The following is a 17330-nucleotide window of genomic DNA, read 5'->3' as shown; positions in this document are numbered from 1 at the left end:
AAAGCACTGTGAAGCAGGATATAAGTCTAAAGGCTATTGCTATTGTTCTTCCGTCCTTCCTTCCTTCCTTCCTTCCTTCCTTCCTTCCTTCCATCCATCCATCCATCCATCCATCCATCCATCCATGGTATGCAATGGTTAAAATGCAGCACTGAAGGGTAACTCTGCCCACAGCCAGGAATTCAATCCTGACCGGCTCAAGGTTGACTCAGCCTTCCATCCTTCCAAGGTTGGTAAAATGAGGACCCATATTGTTGGGGGACAACAGGCTGACTCTGTAAACTGCTCAAAGGAGGGCTGTAAAAGCACTGTGAAGCAGGATATAAGTCTAAGGGCTATTGCTATTGTCCTTCCTTCCTTCCTTCCTTCCTTCCTTCCTTCCTTCCTTCCTTCCTTCCTTCCTTCCATCCATCCATCCATCCATCCATCCATGGTATGCAATGGTTAAAATGCAGCATTGAAGGCTGACTCTGTCCACAGCCAGGAGTTTGATCCTGACGGGCTCAAGGTTGACTCAGCCTTCCATCCTTCCGAGGTCAGTATAATGAGGACACAGATTGTTGGGGGGAACAACAGGCTGACCCTGTAAACCGCTTAGAGAGGACTGCAAAGCACTGTGAAGCGGTACATAAGTCTAAGTGCTATCGCTATAGACTTCCCGAGTCTTCTCAACACGACTGATAGAATATGCTTGCTTGCAATTGTTCTATGGAGAGCAACCTTGCAGGAGAAACTCTCCCTTGTCCAAACATTCAGCCAGAAATGTCTGGAGGGAATGCCACAACTCCGTCAGGGCCCCTCTCTGCACAAAAATCTCTCATGGCCCAGCGGGCTGGGTTCTCTGGCCCACTTACCGAGTCTTCGGCCTGCGAGTCCTCCTCCTCCACCGCCAGTTCTTCCACCCAGTCGGAGTCCACCTCGATGGCCCGCTCTTCTCCGTCCACCGAGAGGTGGCTGGTGCCCTGGCTGTTGCTCTGGCCGAGGGCGTTGGTGACGTCGGCCAGGTAGGAGACGATGTGGCAGGTGCACTCCAGGATGCTTACGTGCTGCAAGGAAGAGGCTGGGAAGTGGCTTTGCCTGCCCTTCCTGACAAAGGCCAGAGAGACCGGGGAAGCAGATACACAACGGAGGAGCCCCACATTTCCGCCGCTCAGCAAGAAGGTTGAGTGAGTTTTGTCCCCGTTTTATGACCCTTTTGGTTTTGGCCACAGTTGTGAAGTGAATCACTTCAGTTGTTAAGCTAGTCAGAGGGCTTGTAAAGTGAATCTGACTTCCCCCGTCGACTCTGCTCGACGGAACGTCGCAAAAGGGGGGATCACGTGACCCCGGGACTCTGCAGCCGTCACAAATGTGAGTCGGTTGCCAAGCGACCGATTTTTGATCACCTGACTGCGGGGGACGCTGCTGCCACGTGAAAAATGGCCCTAAAGTCACTTCCCCCCCCCCAGTGCTGTTGTAACTTCGGTCCCTAAACAAACAGTTGTAACTCAGGGACCATCTGTAAACGTGGCCTGAGGACAGGTTGAAAGTTAAGCCTGTCCTTTGCCTTGAGTCCTCTCCAAAGAGAAACTGGACTGGCGAAGATTATGTGCAAAGGGGGCTGCATTCTGAGCGGGGGGGGGGGCACTCACCTTTCCGTGCATGACGCTGGCGTTCATTTTCTCGATCACGTTCTTCTGCGACAAATATTTCTTGCTGGGAAAGGAGAAGGAAGAAGGACTTGAAAGGGAACCAAGGCTCCACCCCGTAGCCAGAGCCCCGGGATCTGGAGTGGGAGCTTCCCAAGCAGCTGCCCCTTCTGAAGAGGCCTCTGGCTGGGGACCCCCCCTCTCCCCCAGGCAGAGTTTCCAGCTAAAGAACTCCTAGCCCAGTGGCCTCCCCTCACTCGAGCGGCATCAGTGGCACAGCCACGGTCTGCTCAGCTGCCCTCCTGCCCCTCTCACCATCTCCCCAGCCAGTCTAGAGCGGCGCTGTGCAGCTGGAGGTGACCGGCCCCTTGTCCGGCCCCGGCCAGGGTCGCCATGACCACCATCAGCTCCGGAAAGCCGGTCCCGTCTCCGTTTGCCAGCATCTCTGTAGCCATGGGGATCAGGGTACTCAGGAGGACGCTGCAGGCTCCCTCGCCCACTTGGCTGGAGGGGGGGGGGGAAAGAAGGTAAGGCATCACACTGGCTGACCACGGGGTGCATTTTCACCGTGGAATCCCAATGAACCAAGGATTGGCTCAAGGTCTGTGGAGAGTCTCAAGTCACCCAGGCCATGGTGGACCCAAAGGGGCTTTTTTTTTTCAGGAGGCAACTGGTCTTTCTTGTTTTTCCTTTGAAGACATTTCCCTTCTCCCCCAAGAAGCTTCTTCAGCTCTGACCGGATGGTGGGGAATGGAAAGATTTATGTTCCTGGCAGACAGTTGGTCATTTGCATCCTTTTAGAGCAGTGGTTCTCCACCTGTGGGTCGGGACCCCATTTGGGGTCGAAGGACCATTTCACGGGGGTCGCCAAACAACGCAGTCCGCCATTTCCCCCCCCCCCCTTTTCCTTAGCTGTGCTCCTCCCTTTTATTCTATTGGCTTTTGAAAGCCAATAGAAGAGACTCTCTTGAATACAGTCTAATTCTATTGGCTTTCCAAAGCCAATAGGAATTGTCCAGGCTGTCTCTGCCCTGCTGAGCCCGCCAAAAGTCCCATTCTGCAAACGGTGCTGCACCAGTTGAGTAGTCCTCGACTTACGACCAATAGAGTAGTCCTCGACTTAAGACCACTTGGGAGTCGCGACATTAAAAAGCTTGAGAACCACTGTTTTAGAGGGTCGTTGAGGCCACTTGGAGGGTTATGTGTGTCCTTGGGGTAACCTGAGTATGCAAATGGGTATGGAGCCTTCTTCCTTTCAGCAGTTCCAAGGAAGTTCCACACCCATCTGCACCACTCAGGTGACCCTGAGGACATAGATAAACCTCCAAGTGGCCTCAACGACCCTCTAAAAGAAGGCAAATGACTAACTGTCTGCAAGGAGTAGCAATCCTTCCATTTCCCCACCATCCGGTCAGAACTGAAGAAGCTTCTTGGAGGAGAAGCAAAACGTCTTCAAAGAAAAAACAAGAAAGTCCAGTGGCCTCCTGGGGAAAAAAAGCCCCCTTGGGACAAGAATTGGTTCTGTACTCCCAGCCCCCTTGGAGCTCCGGGGGAGCCTAGGCCTGTTCGTTCACACCTGTTTTCCCGCACGAGGTAGGTCGTCAGAAGCTGGAGCAGCTGCCGGTTCTCCTGCACCATCTCCAGCTGGTCAGACTCCTTGGGGGGGGAGGTGGTCATACGCGTCAGCCACGCCTGGAGGCGCACGGGCTCCACACACGCCAGCTGGGCCAGGGAGCCGCATAAGCGCAGAAGGCTGGGATTTGGGCTCTTCTCGGCTAAACGGGGCAGAAAGAGGGGAGAGTCAGCTGTTACTGGTGGGTGGCTTCTGAGGCTGGCAGGGCTCAGAGTCTTGAAGGACAAGATTCGGGGAAATATTAGATTCAGTTTATTTTATTTTTTTAAAAACCCACCCCCTGTATTTTGGGAGGGACAATATCCCTTCCTACATAGGTCCAAAGCTTTGCTGTGCAAAGGGCAGTGCAAATCTGCTGTGGGGAATCTTTATCTGCCAGGCAGACCCGGCGCAGCTGTCAAGCACTCACTTAGCTGGAAGAGCTTGGTGAAGAACTTCAGAACGCGGTTGCAGAACTTGGCCGAGAGATTCTCGTTGGCCGTCGCCATCATGATCTGGACCAGCTCTCCACTGCTTGGGAGAAATATCGGGAGGCAAGCAAAACATGAGGAGGGGGTCTAGGCTTGCCAGAGCCCCCTCCCCCAGCACTCACGAAGATGGGGCTCAAAGCCAGATTGCTCCACTCCTGGGTGCCCAGCTGGAGCTAGCACAATTTCTAAACCGCCCCCAAAGTGGGGGGTTCAACCCTTTTAAAAGACACACTGTGCCAGGGGTATCCAACCTTGACAACTTCAAGACCTGTGGACTTCAACTCCCAGCATTTCCCAGCCCCTGGGGAATTCTGGGAATTGAAGTCTACGAGTCTTTAAAGCCGTCAAGTTTGGACACCCCTGCACTATGCAAATAGGGCGATTAAAAAACAACAACACCCCAGTGCAGAAGAGCTGATAAACCAGGAAGAACCATTACTCCACCTCTCTGAGAAAAACTCCTCCATGGCTTTCCGGGCCTGGCTGCTCTCCAGCTGTTTCTCCAGGTGTTGCAGGCATTCCTCCAAGATGGCTTCGTCGAGGCCACTAAGAGACAAGGGCAGAGTTTTGTTCTTGGGAAAGGTCCCTCCAAGCTGGGGGTGGGGTGGGGGGACTCGATCTGAGTTTCGGATCGCTTCAGGTGGGAAAGCAAGGCAGGCTCACCTGTTCGGGTCGGAGTGGTTGGCCAGAATGTTGTAGCAGCCCATGATCAGCTTCTCGTAGACCCGGGAGAGGAACTCGTCCGATTCTGCCGGGCCCAGGATCCTCTCCAGGGAATTGCTGCTCATCTCGGCCACGCTCTCCGTGCCGGTCTCCAGCAGGAGAGGCAGCAGCGTGCGGATCACCTGGGGCGGGTTCAGGTCATCGGACCAGCTGGAGACGAGAGAGAGAGGGAAAGTTCCCTGGGGGAAAAGCCTGGGCAATATCGCCACCAGTGGGGCAGTGGTTAGAATGCAGCACTGCAGGCTGCTACTGCTGGCTGCCAGCAGTTCGATCCTGGCTCAAGTTTGACTCAGCCTTCCATCCTTCCGAGGTCGGTAAAATGGGGACCCAGATTGTTGGGAGCAATACTGACCGCTTAGTGAGGGTTGTAAAGCACTGTGAAGCAGTATATAAGTCTAAGGGTTATTGCTATCTATCTATCTATCTATCTATCTATCTATCTATCTATCTATCTATCTATCTATCTATCTATCTATCTATCTATCTATCTATCCATCCATCCATCCATCCATCCATCCATCCATCCACCCACCCAGCCACCCACCCACCCACCTCTATCTATCATCTGTCTGTCTGTCTGTCTGTCTGTCTGTCTGTGTCTGATCCTGACTGGTTCAAGGTTGACTCAGCCTTCCATCCTTCCGAGGTCGGTAAAATAAGGATATAGATTGTTGGGGGGCAACAGGCTGATTCTGTATAAACTGCTTAGAGAGGGCTGTAAAGCACTGTGAAGTGGTATATAAGTCTAAGTGCTTACTGCCCTTCCTTCCTGCCTTCCATCCATGATGGTGCAGTACTTAGAATGCAGTATTGCAGGCTAACTGCCAGAGTCTGGAGTTCGATCCTGACCAGCTCATGGTTGACTCAGCCTTCCATCCTTCCGAGGTGGGTAAAATGAGGATACACATTGTTGGGGGGCAATATGCAGACTCTATATAAACTGCTTAGAGAGGGCTGGAAAGCACTGTGAACCGGTATATAAGTCTAAGGGCTGTTGTTACCATGAGCAGCAGGCTAACTGCAGGGACTGGGGTGGGGGGTGGGGATGGGGTTAAGAGACCGGCCAGGACTTACACCACAAGATCTCCGGTGAGCCTGACCAAGGAGAGCAGGGTGTGTTTCAAGGAGGCCGCCAAGGGAAGGCTCTGGCTGCACAGGGTGCCCAAGTGCGCGGCCTGAACGGCGCTGATGTAGCTCTCGGCTGGAATCGTGTCGTTGGCAAAGGCGTTGCGCTGTAAAGCCACACAGGGTGTGTGTGTTAGGGTTCTGGTTAAGATTTTCCAAGTCTTTAGAGCAGTGTTTCTCAACCTTGACCATTTTAAGGCATGTGGACTTCAACTCCCAGAATTCCACAGCCAGCAATGCTGGCTGTGGAATTCTGGGAGTTGAAGTCCACATGCCTTAAAATGGTCAAGGTTGAGAAACACTGCTTTAGAGAGTGCTGCTGCTGCCACCCAGCTGGAAAGAAGCTCAGAGACCGCTTCATCGAGATCTTTCCCAGGCCTGGGACTCCCAGCAGCCCCCCAGAAAGCAGACGAGGAGAGAGAAAAAGAGGCCGAGTCCCCACGGAGAAATATGTCTGAACTGCTGAACGAGCACAAGGCAGAAAAGGAGAAGCCGCGACGGGAGGGAAAGAACAGCCCAGAGGGAGGGAGGAGGAGGACAAGACCAGGCCCCGCGCAACGTCCTCCCGCACCCCTCGAACGAAAGAGGGCTTCCAAAAGGCAGACTCACCCAAGACCCAATGTTGGGGAACTCGTTGGTATGAATGTTGTTCCAGGATTCACACAGCGACTGGACCACTGACGGCAAATTTGGGATCAGAAGCGGCCCTGCCCAGCAAGAAAATGAGACCCTCCAGTCAGGAGGTTGGGAGAGCAGCGGAGCCCCCCCACCCCTGCTGGCCAATTCAAGCCTTAACGGACCCTCAAGACTAAAAAAGGGCCACCAGCAGCCGGGAGACCGAGGAGAGGTTTGACATGGCTCGCTCCTGCCCCCGAGGAGCTGAAGATGCTCAGCGCTACTCAACTGAGTACGACCAGGACTGAGCCCAAGGCCGTCTTCCTGGATTGCAGACCGGCAGCAAGACACCCACTCGGATCCAGCTTACCTGCTCAGCTGACAGGCTCTCCCCGAGACAGTTAAAGCTGAGCTATGCTGCCACCTCCCACTTACAGCTACTCCTCGACTTAAAACGACCACAACTGAGCCCCCTCCCACCCCAAAAAATCCTGCCGCTAAGCAAGGCGGTTATTAAGTATCCCATTTTACGACCTGCCTTGCCGCTGTTTGTTAAGTGAATCCCTGCAGTTGATTTAAGTTAGCCACACGGTTGTGAAACAAATACGGGCTTCTCCCCCCCCCCCCCGCTGACTTTGCTTGTCGGAAAGTCGCGAAAGGGAATCGCCTGACCTCGGGACGCTGAGACCGTCGTAAGTCTGAGCCGGCTGTCATTTGGATCACCTGACCCCGGGGAGGCCCAACGGTCGTTAAGTGTGAAAACAGTCCTTTTTTTTGTGCCGCTGTAACTTCAAACAGTCACTAAACGAAGGGTTGTAAGGGCTACCTCAATACAGATACTATTTTTATATAATTGTTTCTCTGTGTCTTGAGGGCCACTGTCCTTATTCCGGCTTAGTTCTCTTGCGTGATCTCTTTTCGCTATAAGCACATGGAACAGCAGCAACAGCATGCAAGTGTACTGTGTTTTCCCCCAAAATAAGACCCAATTGGAAAACAAGCCCTATCCTGATTTTTCAGGATGCTGGTAATTTAAGCCCCCAAATAAGCCTCAGTTAAGATCAGCAACCAGCCGGATGCATTTAGTACCGTATTTCCCTAAAAATAAGACCCAACCAGAAAATAAGCCCTAGCTTGATTTTTTTAGGACGCTCGTAATATAAACCCTACCCCCCAAATAAGCTCCAGTTAAGATCAGCAGCCAGATGGATGCACTTAGTACCATATTTCCCCAAATATAAGACCCTAGCATCATTCTTCAGGATGCTAGTAATAAGAAGCTGAAAAATAAGCCCCAGTTAAGATCATCAGCCAGTTGCATTTAGTACCGGATTTCCCCAAATATAAGACCCAACCAGCAAATAAGCCCTAAGCCAGTGTTTCTCAACCTTGACAATTTTAAGGCATGTGGACTTCAACTCCCAGAATTCCACAGCCAGCATTGCTGGTTGTGGAATTCTGGGAGTTGAAGTCCACATCCTTAAAATTGTCAAGGTTGAGAAACACTGCCCTAAGCCATCTTTTGGAGCAAAAATTAATACAAGACCTGTTCTTATTTTTGGGGAAACACGGTAATTTCAGCCATAGTTTCATTCCATACAGCATTAACCTTGTGAACTCTCAAGCTTCCTCCTTCCGTTATATATTCAAGATGGACAGTATTTAATATTTATGTATATGTAGGAGTGTGGGTCTATACATATGTTGTTCATAGTATATTTAGGTGTGTGTCATGTATGTGTTTCATTTGAGAGCGGGCAACTAAATTTCATTTTTGAGGTGTGCCGTTGTGCCCACAGTAAAAAAAAATGACAATCAAGGGATCCCATTTGGGAATGCCTCCATAATTCGCTTCAGAATCCAATATGGCTCCCAAGTGAGCAACGTAGAACAACTCTAAGGAGTAACAATGTTCACCTGAATCGCAGAATCCCAAAAGCAATCCTCTGTGCAAGGAGGGGAATCCAGGCCTCCTTGAGAAGTAACAGCCCTGAAGGGGGGATCCCACCTCCCCGGGACTACGGATCCTGCCCTGAGCAAATTTTCCTTTCCAATGGAATCCAGATTCTGCAAGATTCCTCCTTCCGTTATATTTTCAAGATGGACAGTGTTTAATATTTATTTGTTATGTATGTGTAGGAGTGTGGGTCCATATATATGTTGTACATAGTATGTTTAGGGGTGTGTCATGCATGTGTTTCACTTTGAGAGCAGGCAACTAAATTTCATTTTTGATGTGTGCCGTTGTGCCCACAGTAAAAAAAGTGACAATAAAGGTTATCTTATCTTATTAATAAAAAATAATAATAAAATAAAATTATTAAAGGCCAAGCAGCCAGAGCCAGAAGGGGCCTACCCAGAGTGTTGGATTTGCAGCGACTGGAGCCGATTGCCAGCACAGCCGCGTATCCTTGCAGCTTCTCCTCGGTGGGCTTGTTCTCGCCACAGCTGTCCTCGGAGAGGCTCTGCAGCAGGTAAGATCTGGGGGGGGGGGGGGAGAGAAAGAGAAACCCAGCTGTACCTCCAGCACGCCTGCCGGGCAGAAGACGGCTCCAGGGCCAGGGCAAAGGGAGGCCGGTGTCAGAACCCATTTCTATTTTATTTCTATCTATCTCCTTTGAACTAAAACCAAATCTCACCTTTCCCTGGGTTCTGCCATACTCCCAAGGGGGAGGGGGACATGCCTGCGGGGTTATGGCTTTCACTTCCTCTATTCGCTACAATGTAACCTTTTGTTTATTTGCCTTTGTGTCTGCTGCCCATTACAATGTAACAAATTGCCTCCTGCACTATGCATCTCTCTGAACTTTCTTCTCCCTAACCGGGCAGCTAGGAAAAGGGTGTGGGGGGGGAAGGAAGTACAAACATCCGGAACCTGGCTTATTTCTCTGGTCTCAAAAGGAGGTGTGAAGAGCTGTGGAACATCTGCTACAAACTGAGCCGGACCGATGTTATCTCCCCTTTCCCACAATGGACTTAACACCTGGGGATTGGCCGGTCTGAACCGCCCGGATGAATTGTGGGGTGGGGTTAGGGACCCTTTAAAGTATTGATCTGTAAGGGAATCCCTCAGATCCTGTCTATTATGCCTGCTATCAACTACTCTTAATAAAAGTTCCTGTTGGAAGAAATTGTTTCCAAGAGTTCTGCTTTCTTAAGATGTGGGATTGAAGTGGGTCCTTATAGCCGGCCTCAGAGGGTCCCAGCTACCTGGTGAAGGTGGCGTAGGTGTCGATCAGCTGCAGGGCAGCCGGCAGCAGGTTCTTGGTGATCTCCGAGGACTTGTGGGGGTCGGTTTCGGCCGCCAACTTGGAGAAGTGCTCGTCCAGGGAGACCTGGACTTTGGAAATGGCCGCATCCAGGGTGTAGATGGACTGCAAGCTGGGGATCTCGTGCAGCTGAAGGATGGTGGTGCAGTCGATGCCGCAGAAGGAGGAGATCTTGGAAAGGGAGGAGAGGATTGCTCAATGTCTCCGGAGATTCTCCGTCATCCGGGTCAAGGTTGTCCCAAAGGGGCTTTTCTTTTTTCCACAAGGCAACTGGATTTTCTTCTTTTTTCTTTGAAGATGTTTCGCTTGTCACCCAAGAAGCTTTCTCAGCTCTGACCGGATGGTAGGGAACGGAAGAATTTATACTCCTTGCAGACAGCTGGTCATTTGCATTCTTTTGGAGAGTCGCTGAGGCCACTCGGAGGTTTGTCTGTGTCCTCAGGGTCACCTGAGTGGTGCAAATGGGTGTGGAGCCTTCTTGGAACTGCTGAAAGGGCTGTGTTGCAGACTGGAGATAGAGGATGTCACATCCCACCATCTACAACACAGACCTTTCAACTGTTCCAGGAAGGCTCCAACTCAGGTGACCCCGAGGACACAGGTAAACCTCCAAGTGGCCTCGATGACGCTCTAAAAAATGCAAATGACCAGCTGTCTGCAAGGAATATAAATCCTTCCATTCCCCACCATCCAGTCAGAGCAGAAGAAGCTTCCTGGGTGAGAAGTGAAACGTCATCAAAGAAAAACAAGAAAGTCCAGTTGCCTTGTGGGAAAAAAGCACCTTTGGGACAAGAGGATGGCTTACAGAATTGTTCCCCTTCTGGCTGAGATCGGATTCGATCCCTCGCTCTGCTCCAACTCGGCAGGGTTTCTCAAACTGGGCAACATGAAGACGGGTGGACTTCAACTCCCAGAACTGTCTGGATTCTCCTACTGACTGAGCATCCCTGGGGGATCAGGATGTCCTGGGTAGCCTGCTCAAAAAAGCGCTGGGCCAACAGGCCTGGTGGATGCGTTGGCGCTAAATAAATGCCCAGCATTGAAAATAACCTTGCCCTCTTCCAGGGTGGAGGAGGCGAAGCATCAGTTTGGCAACTTCAGCTCTCAGCACGATGGCCAAACGTCCAAACCAGTGTTTCTCAACCTCAGCAACTTTACAATGTGTGGCTGGCTGGGGGATTCTGGGAGTTGAAGTCCACCCATTTTCAAGCTGCCAAGGTTGGGAAGGACTGTTTCTAAGAGATACCGTTCCCTCAGCTATCCTGTGACTTCTTAAAGCAGGCCCTTTTATGACTTGTGGACTTCAACTCCCAGAATTCCTCAGCCAGCGTGCCTATATAGATGTCCGTTCAACTTCTATTGTTGTCCTTCTCAGTCAATAATTCTGGGCAGCTTATAATTCATTTATCTCTGACCTCTGGAATTAGAAACAAGGGGAACTCTCTCTCAGCCCCATAAACATTGAATCCCTTCTATAGAATGGAGTAACAGAGCTGGAGGTCTTCTAGACCAACCCCTTGCTCAAACAGAGGACCTATACCCAAGGGTCTTCCAACTTGGCCCTTTTATGACTGGTGGACTTCAACTCCCAGAATTCCTCAGCCAGCATGGGGGAACTAAGGCCCCTTCATGACTTGTGAACCCACTGGGGTCTCCAGGAAGGAGGCCAGGGCTTCCGTCAACTTCAGCGCAGGGGTCTTCAAACTTGGCCCTTTGATGACTTGTGGGCTTCAACCCCCAGAATTCCTCAGCCAGGTGAAAAGGGGTTGGTGTTAGGGCAGGGGTCTTCAAACCTGACCCTTTTATGACTTATGGACTCTGGGAGTTGAAGTCCACAAGTCATCAAAGGGCCAAGTTTGAAAACCCCTGTCTTAAAGGAGATCCTTCCCCCCTCCCCAGATCAGAATGTTGGATATCAGCGATCGCATGACACACACACATCCCTGCAGACGCCACACTGCAAATAAGCAAATAAGAAGGCGGAAGTGTTGTCTTTTATTCAACAACGCCCCGGGCATGAACGCACCTGCCTCGCAAAGTATTCCTCTGCAATCTCCACGTCGTACTTGACGCAACTGCATTTGGCCGACGTCAGCTCCATCAGGGAAGAGGCGTGCTCAGGTTTCATCCCTTGCTTGATGAGGTGGTCCTAAGGGGAAGCCAGAGAAGAATTAGAATTTTGGTTTTTTTTTAAAAAAAAATTAAATTAAAAGGCGAGATGGGCCGAAGAGAAGAGAATGGCGGGGTGTGAGGAAGCGCGTTCTGGGAAAAGCCACTCTGGGAGAGAAAAATAATCTCAGACCGGTCGGTCTCTTGTTTTATCCCAACCTTTCACCACATCTGGACGTATAGGAAGTCCTCGACTGACGACGACAACTGAACCCAGGATTTATGTTGTTAAGAAATTTGCGAAGTGGCTTCTGCCCCATTTTACGACTTTTCTTGCTGCATTTGTTAAGTACATCATCCCAGTTAGAATAGAATAACAGACTTGGAAGGGACCTTGGAGGTCATCTAGTCTAACCCCCTGCTCAGGCAGGAAACTCTATACCATTTCAGACAAATGGCTGTCCAGTCACTTCTTAAAAACCTCCAGTGTTGGAGCATTCGCCGCTTCTGGAGGCAGGTTGTTCCACTGGTTAATTGTTCTGTCAGGAAGTTTCTCCTTAGATCTAGGTTTATTTATTTATGAGACTTATATACCGCTTTAAGTGCAAGCACTCTCTAAGCGGTGTACACCAGTAAGCAATGTATATATAAATATTTACATTGCCCCCAACAATCCGGGTCCTCATTTTACCTACCCCGGAAGGATGGAAGGCTGAGTCAACCTTGAGCCGGTGAGATTTGAACCGCTGACCTGCTGAACACAGTCAGCTAAAGTGGCCTGCAGTACTGCACTCTAACTGCTGCGCCACCTTGCTTCTCTCCTGGATGAGTTTCCATCCGTTGTTTCTTGTCCTGCCTTCAGGCTCTTTGGAGAATAGCTTGACTCCCTCTTCTTTGGGGCAGCCCCTGAGATACTGGAAGACTGCTATCATGTCCCCCCTTGTCCTTCTCTTCATTAAACTAGACATACCCAATTCCAGCAACTGTTCCTTGTATGTTTTAGCCTCCAGTCCCCTGATCATCTTTGCTGCTCTTCTCTGCACTCTTTCTAGAGTCTCAGCATCTTTTTTACATCGTGGTGACCAAACCTGGATGCAGCATTCCAAGGGTGGCCTTACCAAGGCCTTGTAAAGTGGTATGAACACTTTGCCTGATCTTGATTCTATCCTTCCGTTAATGCAGCCTAGATCCGTGTTGGTTAAATTTGCTAAAGCAACACGGTTGTAAAGTGAATCTGGCTTTCCCCATTGGCTCTGCTTGTAAGGAGGTCCCAAAAGGGGATCACGTGACCCCGGGACACTGCGACAGTCATAAATGTGAACCAATTGTCAAGCATCCGAATGTAAATCAGGTGACCCTGGGGGTGCTGCAACGGCCGTGTGAAAAAAAGGGTCCTTTTTTCAGGGCCGTTCAAATGGCGAGTAAATGAATGTTGCGAGTCGAGGACGGCCTGCATTTTGGAGCCCTGCCCAGCCCTGCCAGAGTTACCTTGATCCAGTTGACGTAGGAGGGGATGTGGAGGCGGGAAGACCAGCGCAGGGTGTGGAGGATGTCGCACTCCCGCATCTCCGGGCTGTTCATGGCCAGCTGGTTCATGTAGCTCTTGGAAGGGGGAAGGAGGCCGAGGACCCGCCAGAGGATCAGGAAGTAGTACTGAAGCGCGCAGGCCTCCTGTGAGAGAGAAGAAGGGAGGGAGGAAGGGAGAAAGAGAGAAAGGAGAGAGAAAGGGCGAGAGAGAAATGAGAGAGAGTTGTGAAAGGAGAGAGAGAGAGAGGAACAGGGAGGGAGAGAGAGGGAGAAAGAGAGGGAGAGAGAGAGGAGAAAGGAGAGAGAAAGGAAAGAGAAGAGAGTGAAAGGAGAAAGAGAGAAAAGAGAGAGAGAAAGGAGAGGGAGGGATGGAGGGAGGGAGGGAGAAAGGGCGAGAGAGAAAAGAGAAATGAGAGAGAGTTGTGAAAAGAGAGAGAGAGAGAAAGGAGAGGGAGGGACAGGGAGAGAGGAAGAGGGAGGGAGAGAGGGAGGAGAGAGAGAGAGGAGAAAGGAGAGAGGAAAGAGAGGAGAGTGAAAGGAGAAAGAGAGAAAGGAGAGGGAGGGAGAGGGAGGGAGAGGTTACCGCCTGATCAGCCGGTCATTCTGCCACTGAGGCCGGGCCAGGGACGTTCCCCTGCTCCACGAGGGGCTGGGGTCCCCCGAAGGAGTTGTCCTTACCAAGGCGGTGACGCTTTTGTTCTCCGTCCGGCGGAGGGTGTCAAACTGGGAGCCGGCAGCCAGCAGCGAGGCCAGGGCCGAGTAGAGCTCGTCGTATTTCATGGTTTTGGAGAACAGGACTTCGCACACCTGGAAAGAGAAGCGGCATCTCCCGAACGGCTCATCCAGCCTCACTTTGGTTCATCTCTGAATCAACCAGGCTGTCCACCCCTCTCTCCCCCCCTCTCCCCCCCCCCCGACTAGGGCCTACAGCTCTAGTCTGGGGAGGAAGTGGACACAGACGGAATTAAACCCTGGACCAGCGGCCACAAGGCCAGCACAGTTCTAGAGTTATGACTGCAACACAGCCCCAAAATTTCCATTGCTACCGTAAGCAAGGCAGTTGTTAAGCGGGTTCTGCCCCATTTTACCACCTTTTTTGCCACAGGTGTTAAGCGAATCACTGCGGTTCTTAAGTGTTATCATCTGGTCATTACGCAAGTCCGTCTTCCCCTACTGATTTTGCTTGTGGGAAGCCAGCAGGGAGAGTTGCACATGCGAATGACAGGACACGGGGACAGTGCGATTGTCCTAAGCACAGGCTGGTTACCCAGGGCCAGATTGCTGATCAGGGGGCCACACAACGGTCGTTCAGTGTGAAAAACGATCCTACACCACTTTTTTCCAGTGACATTCTAACTTCAAACGGTCACTAAATGAACGGTTGTTAAGTTGAAGACTGCTTTTGTGGGCCTCCTGGAAGGGCCCCAAGGCAGAATCTGTGGTTCTCACTGCCTTGCTCCCCCTACTTCAAACCCTCAAGGGGGTAAACCTCTGCACCATTCAGAAAATAGCAGAATTAGAATCTGTTGTTGCAACAAATTCATCAGTGTTCAATTAGGGAGGACAATTCCTTTTCCTTCTTTTTTTTAAATGTTCTTTCTAGTTTAGGTTTGCTTCTGCTACTTTTCTGCATGAAATTAAAAAAAACTGAGGAACGTAACAGAGTGGGAAGGGAGCTCGGAGGTCTTCTAGTCCAACCCCCTGCTCAAGCAGGAGACCCTTGTGCGACTTCAGACAAAGGGTTCCCCAATCAGGAGAAAGCCCCGTGCTCCTTTCCCTGGCGGAGAGAAGGCGGAGGCGTGCATTCGCCCAGGGACAGCGAGTGGCTGTTCAGAAAAGGTTGCCAGCCTCGCACACGGCACCCGAGTCCCAATTTGGCATCCCAAGAGACCGCACGCCTGCCTCATCTGATCTTCCCACGTCAAGCTCTAGAGCAGGGGTCCCCGACCTCTGGGCCACGGACCGGCACCGGTCCGTGGCATGCCAGCACCCGGGCTGCGCCAAAAAGCAAAGCCCAATCCGTGAGATGCAGGCAGCATGCAAAACCCCACCCTCTCCAATCCGCAGGAAAACCTTTCTCCATGGAACCGGAGAAAGATAGGTCCGGGGCTCCTGTTCTGGAGGGCTCGATCTGCACCCCCTGGCCTGCCCCTCCGAAGAGGATCCTCCAAATGAACCAGCCAACTTCCTCGTAGCCTTTCCAGGGACCAGCCCTACCTCAAATCTTTCCTAGAGAAGACGTGGGTGGGGAGAGAAGCGAGAGCTGGAAAGGAAGAGCTCCGTTTACCGTGCTATCCAGGCGGTTCAAGTCGTCCTCCGATGCTTCCGGGGAGAGAATGCAGTAGAAGCGAGGCTGGGGGGCTGCGTCTGGAAGAAAGAGAGAGGCTTCAGAGTCCCCAGAGGAGGAGCCACTAGCCCTGCCCAGCCTGCTCCTTCCTGGACACCCAGGGCTAGCAACTTTGCCTGCTCCCGAGGGCCCGGCGGGGAAGACAGGGCTAAACTCTGCAGCTGGCTTCTCCAGAGGGCTGAAGGGAGGGGGTGCTCAGGGACCCCGCTGTCTGTCTGTCCTATAGGCCCCAGGGCCTAACCCTAAGGTTCCTGGGGAGGCCTTCCGTACCAGAGGGACAGTGCTTGGCCCAGTTTTCTTCCACTTCCTTGAAGCCGTGGTAAAGCGGGGCAAAAACCGGCCGGCTGCCCTCCTGGTTCGCACCGGCCCAAACGATGGGAGGACTCAAGAGGTTGTACTGGACCTGGGGGGCACACAAAGGCGGAAGAAAATAAATACGGGGCAGCTGGGTAATTCGAGGAGAATCCGCTTCAAGCTGGGAGGGTCAAAAAAAGAAAACTTTGCTTTTCTATACTGACTGTGATTTATCTAAATGGAGAGAGAGCAAGAGAGAGAGAGAAAGAGAATGAGGAGAGAAAGAAAGAGAGAGAGGAAATGAGAGAGAGGAGAGAGATAGAGAATGAGGAGAGGAGAGAGAGAGAAGAAATGAGAAAGAGAGAGAGGACACAGAGAGAAGAGAGAATAAGGAGAGAGAGAGGAGACAGAGAAGAGAAAGAGGGGAGAGGAGAGAGAGGAAATGAGAGAGAAGAGAATGAGGAGAGGAGAGAATGAGGAGGGAAAGAAGAGAGGAGAGAGGAGAGGAAATGAGAGAGAGAAGAGAGATAGAGAATGAGGAGAGAGAAGAAATGAGAAAGAGAGAAGACAGAGAGAGAAGAGAGAATGAGGAGAGAGACAGAGAGAGGAGAGAAAGAGAAAGGAGAGAGGAGAGAGAGAGAGAGAGAGAGAGAGAGAAAGGAGAAAAAGAGAGAGAAGCAAGGCAGTTGTAACTTATTGGCTCATTTTGTGATTTGTTTTCTTCATGATTTTGGTCTGAAAACAGGAAGGCACCGCAGAGCAGAAAAACAAAGCAAGAACGAGCTAAGAAGGACCAAGTAAACCAAATTTTCAGTCTGAACTTGGGTGCCTGCAGTGGTGATTTCACTGCCCAAGCCCTCTCTCAGAGAGCCTTCCGAGGATGGATCTTGACTGACAAGCCGATGGGGGAGTCGGGCAATTCCCCCTCCTCTCCTGTCCCGGTGGACTCGGCAACCCACCTGCTCAAATAAATACACCGGCGCCTTCGAGTACTGGTGAAGCAGGTAGTCGAAGACCAAGAGAAGGCGGGCCAGCAGGAGAGGGACGCATCGGAGCTGAGAGTCCAGACTGGCTGCAACCTCCAGGATGGTCTGGGCGCAGAGGGTCAGGATGGACCGTCGGCCCTTTTCAGAGAAACTGTGGAAGATGAGCAGCAGGAGCTGGAGGTGCTCCACGTTGAGATCCTCTGCATCGCCAGGAAGAATCCCCTGCAGGGCGTTCTGCTTCAAAGTGCCCACAAACCTGAGGGAGGGAGGGAGGGACGGAAGGAGACAGAGAGAGGAAGGAAGGAAGGAAGGAAGGAAGGAAGGAAGGAAGGAAGGAAGGAAGGAAGGAAAGAGACAGAGATGAAGGGAGGGAGGAAGGAGAGAGTGAGGAAGTAAGTAAGGAAGGAAGGAAGGAAGGAAGGAAGGAGACAGAGAGATGAAGGAAGGGAGGGAGGAAAGAGACAGAGATGAAGGAAGGAAGGAGACAGAGAGATGGAGGGAGGGAGGGAAGGAGACAGAGAGATGAAGGAAGGGAGAATAAGGAAGGAGACAGAGTGAGGAAGGAAGGAAAGGAAGGAAGGAGACAAAGAGATGGAGGGAGGGA

General features: G+C 51.5%; 1 protein-coding gene across 5 annotated transcripts in view; it reads right to left on the bottom strand.

The window, feature by feature from the left end:
* UBR4 (ubiquitin protein ligase E3 component n-recognin 4) overlaps nt 1-17330 on the bottom strand; it is a 109458-nt gene that overhangs the window by 71942 nt on the left and 20186 nt on the right. For all 5 annotated transcript variants that reach the window (XM_039355042.1, XM_039355043.1, XM_039355046.1 and 2 more), the window contains exons 19-35: nt 16700-16982; nt 15717-15849; nt 15387-15466; nt 13778-13906; nt 13061-13243; nt 11490-11612; nt 9405-9634; nt 8551-8675; nt 6189-6286; nt 5529-5686; nt 4395-4604; nt 4176-4277; nt 3671-3771; nt 3205-3403; nt 1944-2132; nt 1632-1695; nt 855-1046 (exon numbers count right to left, since the gene is read on the bottom strand). In XM_039355042.1, the coding sequence (XP_039210976.1) occupies nt 855-1046; nt 1632-1695; nt 1944-2132; nt 3205-3403; nt 3671-3771; nt 4176-4277; nt 4395-4604; nt 5529-5686; nt 6189-6286; nt 8551-8675; nt 9405-9634; nt 11490-11612; nt 13061-13243; nt 13778-13906; nt 15387-15466; nt 15717-15849; nt 16700-16982 (2599 nt within the window). The remainder of the gene's footprint in view (nt 1-854; nt 1047-1631; nt 1696-1943; nt 2133-3204; nt 3404-3670; nt 3772-4175; nt 4278-4394; nt 4605-5528; nt 5687-6188; nt 6287-8550; nt 8676-9404; nt 9635-11489; nt 11613-13060; nt 13244-13777; nt 13907-15386; nt 15467-15716; nt 15850-16699; nt 16983-17330) is intronic.

This window comes from Crotalus tigris, unplaced genomic scaffold (assembly GCF_016545835.1).
Source record: "Crotalus tigris isolate CLP2741 ecotype Arizona unplaced genomic scaffold, ASM1654583v1 scf7180000018590.67127310178:1205815, whole genome shotgun sequence".
Classification (NCBI taxonomy): domain Eukaryota; kingdom Metazoa; phylum Chordata; class Lepidosauria; order Squamata; family Viperidae; genus Crotalus; species Crotalus tigris.
This window is presented reverse-complemented; position numbering and strand designations above follow the sequence as displayed.